Here is a 3,886-nt window from a genome sequence, read left to right as displayed (position 1 = left end):
ATTCATGTTATGTGTATTTTTATACAAAGGAAAATTTTTTGTGCCTGTTGAAAATTAAAGTTTACTGACATAGCCATAAAAAAATGTTGCTTTATTTATCTGACCATATTGGAATGTATTTGTTAGGTTTTCAGTCAATTAAATTTGGTTCAATAAACAATATGTGGTCATTTTTAAAATTTTCAATGAACGAACATTCGATCAGTCCGGCCCTCGGCTTGCAGCAAAATTTTTTATCTGGCCCTCCGTCCATTTGACTTTGACACCCCTGATTTAGAGTGTTCAATCAGCCTGCCATGCATGTTTTTGGAATGTGGGAGGAAACCTAAGTACCCGGAGAAAACCCACGCAGGCCCGGGGAGAACATGCAAACGCCACACAGGAAGGCCGGTGCCGTGATTGGACCCACGGCATTCTCTGCACTGTGAGGTTGACGCGCTAACCACTGGATCACTGGGCCGCACATTTGATAATTACTTTGTAATCTCATTTGTATTTTCATCAAAGAAAGATATTTTATTGTCAATATTAAAAGGCATATTCCCCCATGTAAATCTGTCGGGGAGGATGTGGCTCAGTTGGTGGAGTGGGTTGTCAAATGACCAAAGGACTCTCAGCTCTGACTGTCGTTCGATAAGACACAGAACCTTAAATCATCTCGAGGTCAGCGTTAAGAATGAGAAATTCTCAATCGCCTTACCTTGTTGAGCAAAGTACACATTTTGCTTTTTAAAATGTGTGCAGCTGCGCATCTTGACCGAAGAGAAGGAGTCTCTGTTGGAGTTGTGGGAGCTTCGCAGACAACAGTATGAGCAGTGTATGGACCTACAACTCTTCTACAGGGATACAGAGCAAGTAGACAACTGGATGAGCAAACAGGAGGTAACTACTCAATCCAACAATCGCTTCTAGTGTGTATTTGTCTTATCGTACGTTTCTTGGCTTGTGACACAAATCAGTTCTTGATCCCTTTTAATCGATATTTGCAGTGATGAACAACCTGTCAATGTCATGAAATCAAATCTGAAATATATACAAACTAGTAGCCCTTTGCATAAGATCAGTATCTAAGACGCACCTCTCAGTTTAAAATGTTAAAAACTTCGTCACTCCCACTCATAGGATATTGCAAAATGATTTGGTTTTGTTTATGCCTGAAACACTAGCAAGTAAACAACAATCTTTGGTTAAGAAAGAGTAATTAGAAAAAATGATTTAGTCGTTAATGTTAATACGGAATATATTTTTAGTTGATTATTCGATGTAATAATCCAGGCCTGGGCAATTTAAATGATGCAGAGGACCACAATTTTTCTTCAGTCACACAGGAGGGCCACATAGAACCACCCACCCACTGACAAAAATGCCCAAAAAGGCTGACAATTTCCAATATGTCCTTTCCATAACAAACGGGGCTGGGTTACTCCCCACCTTCCCCCCCGCCCCCCAAAAAAAAAACCCACACAAAAAAATTAATTAAAACAAACCAATTTTTAAAAAATTAAATAAATCGGCAAATAGGTCAATCCGTGGGTGCTTAATCGCTAGTATGCGTGGGTCCGCTGTGGTAGAGGGAATATGTATGCTTAACGTCCCCCCTCCATCACACAAGATTTGTTTTTTTAAATGTTAATCGGGGGCCAATCAGGGTGTATGACACCACCCACGGAATGCCATTTGCTCATCCCGGTATATTCGCTGGGATAATCAATTTTAAAAGTATGATTTATGCAATGCTATCTGACTTCCTCGCTTCCTCTCTCTCTCTCTCTCTCTCTCTCTCTCTCTCTCTCTCTCTCTCTCTCTCTCTCTCTCTCTCTCTCTCTCTCTTATACATATATATATCTATATATATATCTAGATATCTATATATCTATATATATAGATATCTAGATATATATATATACAGTCAAACTTCAGTTTTCGAATGTCTCGGTTCTCGACCAATTCGGTTTTCGACCAAAAATTTCGAGTTTTTTATGCCTCGGATGACGAATGCATTTCGGTTCTCGAACAAACTGAGCGCACTTGAATGCACCACTTGACTCCTCTCGCCTTCCTTACACGAGGAAGTGACGCTTCCTCGGGTAGACGAGGAAGTGACGCTTCCTCGTGTCACTTTCCATTGTGAGCAGACGTGTTCAATAAACATTTTTTTTTTTTAAAAAGAGCGTGGTTTCGGTTTTCGAACAATTCGGTTTGTGTGTGTGTGTGTGTGTGTGTGTGTGTGTGTGTGTGTGTGAATATAAAAGAAAATTATGAAAGATTGTCGTGTTCATTATATACTCTGTGTCTTGAATATTTAGGCTTTCCTCTTGAATGAAGATCTTGGTGACTCCCTGGATAGTGTAGAGGCGCTGCTTAAGAAGCATGAAGACTTTGAAAAGTCTCTTAGCGCTCAAGAAGAGAAGATCACTGTAAGTTGAACATTTTCTTGTAAATATATTTATCTATTTTTTTTAAAACACTGTTTATACACAGTATCCGGAGTATGTCAGAAAGGTTCCAGCACCAGTGTTACGAAAGCTACACAGTGATCCATCGCTATTTCGCGGTTCGTTTATCGAGGCCTCGGTGCATCGCAGATTTTTTCAAACATATTCATTTAAAAAATTTAAAAACAACCAAAATGCCACAAAAAAGTCCGCAAACGGTCGGCAAGAGGCAGCGAAAGTCAGCAAAACGAGTCACATAGAGCAACATATACAGTACTACATGTACAGTATATGTTTACTGTATTTTGTTATTCATACACTAACCTAACCGAACTTATACATGTTGAAATTAAATTAGTATATAGCATTAAGTAATCTTAATTACTACAAGATGCACTTCTACATGCATGTATACCATTAAATTTGGCCTTATAAATATTTTTTATACTCATACACATGTACATATACCTTTACGGGGGGTTCGCTACGTCGCGGATTTCCGTTTATCGCGGGTGTTTTCGGTCCCCATTAACCGCGATAAACGAGGGATTACTGTATTGCAAATCCAAGCAACTTTTCTCCCCTTACTTGAGGGCCAGATGATCAACCAGCACACTCTACAAAGATACTGCAGGGTTTACTTCATTCAGTGTGCAAGAAGAGGCAAGAGTTGTGGCAGAACATGTTGTTAATGCTTCTCTGTGATGCGCCTGTCTCTTACGTTGAGCTTCCGGCAGTTCCTGATAATACAAAAACAAAAAACTTGCTGTGCTGGAGCGCATATATATGTATATATATATATATATATATATATATCTATATATATATATATATATATATATATATATATTAAGCGCTGTCAAACGATTAAAATATTTTATCTAATTAAATATGCAACTGTCATAATTAACTCAAATTCACTAAAAATTAATCGTGATTACTCACGCATTTTTTATCGTTTCTGAATTTCCTTTTATATTTTTTTGTCCTATTTTTCCCCATTTTAATGCTCTCATCAACATCAAATCATGAATCAGTTTTCTATGTGCAAAATGCAAATATTTACTGAAATAACAATTTCGATTTTCAATTTTACATGAACATTTTTCACTTGGAGCAGTTATTCACACATAATCTCTCACAATATTACTGTCCATCAACAACAGTGAAAAAATATTTTGTCACTCAACAGCTGCATTAACAGCTCTTTTGATGGAATCAAAACAGAGCAAAAATCATGTGCACATCTAAGGTAAACTAGTACTCAGCCTATAGTGGATTTAAGCCATGGTTGCATACTTTTTCTCAAGTTTGCTTTGAACACAGCAGTCAGGCTATGTTGATTCTGTTGGCCCTTCTTGCTCGGAAGTCTCTACGGTTTTGTGTAGACATCATTTTGGATGGCGACACTTGGTTCGATGACAACACTGGAGACGTTTTATTTTCAGTGT

At 38.0% G+C, this 3,886-nt stretch overlaps 1 protein-coding gene across 4 annotated transcripts in view; it reads left to right on the top strand.

Annotated features, from left to right (window-relative positions):
• The window catches only part of sptan1 (spectrin alpha, non-erythrocytic 1), a 77,859-nt gene that overhangs the window by 11,634 nt on the left and 62,339 nt on the right, over positions 1-3,886 (top strand). For all 4 annotated transcript variants that reach the window (XM_019862886.1, XM_019862878.1, XM_019862868.1 and 1 more), the window contains exons 10-11: positions 745-882; positions 2,307-2,417. In XM_019862886.1, the coding sequence (XP_019718445.1) occupies positions 745-882; positions 2,307-2,417 (249 nt within the window). The remainder of the gene's footprint in view (positions 1-744; positions 883-2,306; positions 2,418-3,886) is intronic.

This window comes from Hippocampus comes, unplaced genomic scaffold (assembly GCF_001891065.2).
Source record: "Hippocampus comes isolate QL1 unplaced genomic scaffold, H_comes_QL1_v1.1 scaffold223, whole genome shotgun sequence".
In the NCBI taxonomy this organism is placed as follows: Eukaryota; Metazoa; Chordata; class Actinopteri; order Syngnathiformes; family Syngnathidae; genus Hippocampus; species Hippocampus comes.
This window is presented reverse-complemented; position numbering and strand designations above follow the sequence as displayed.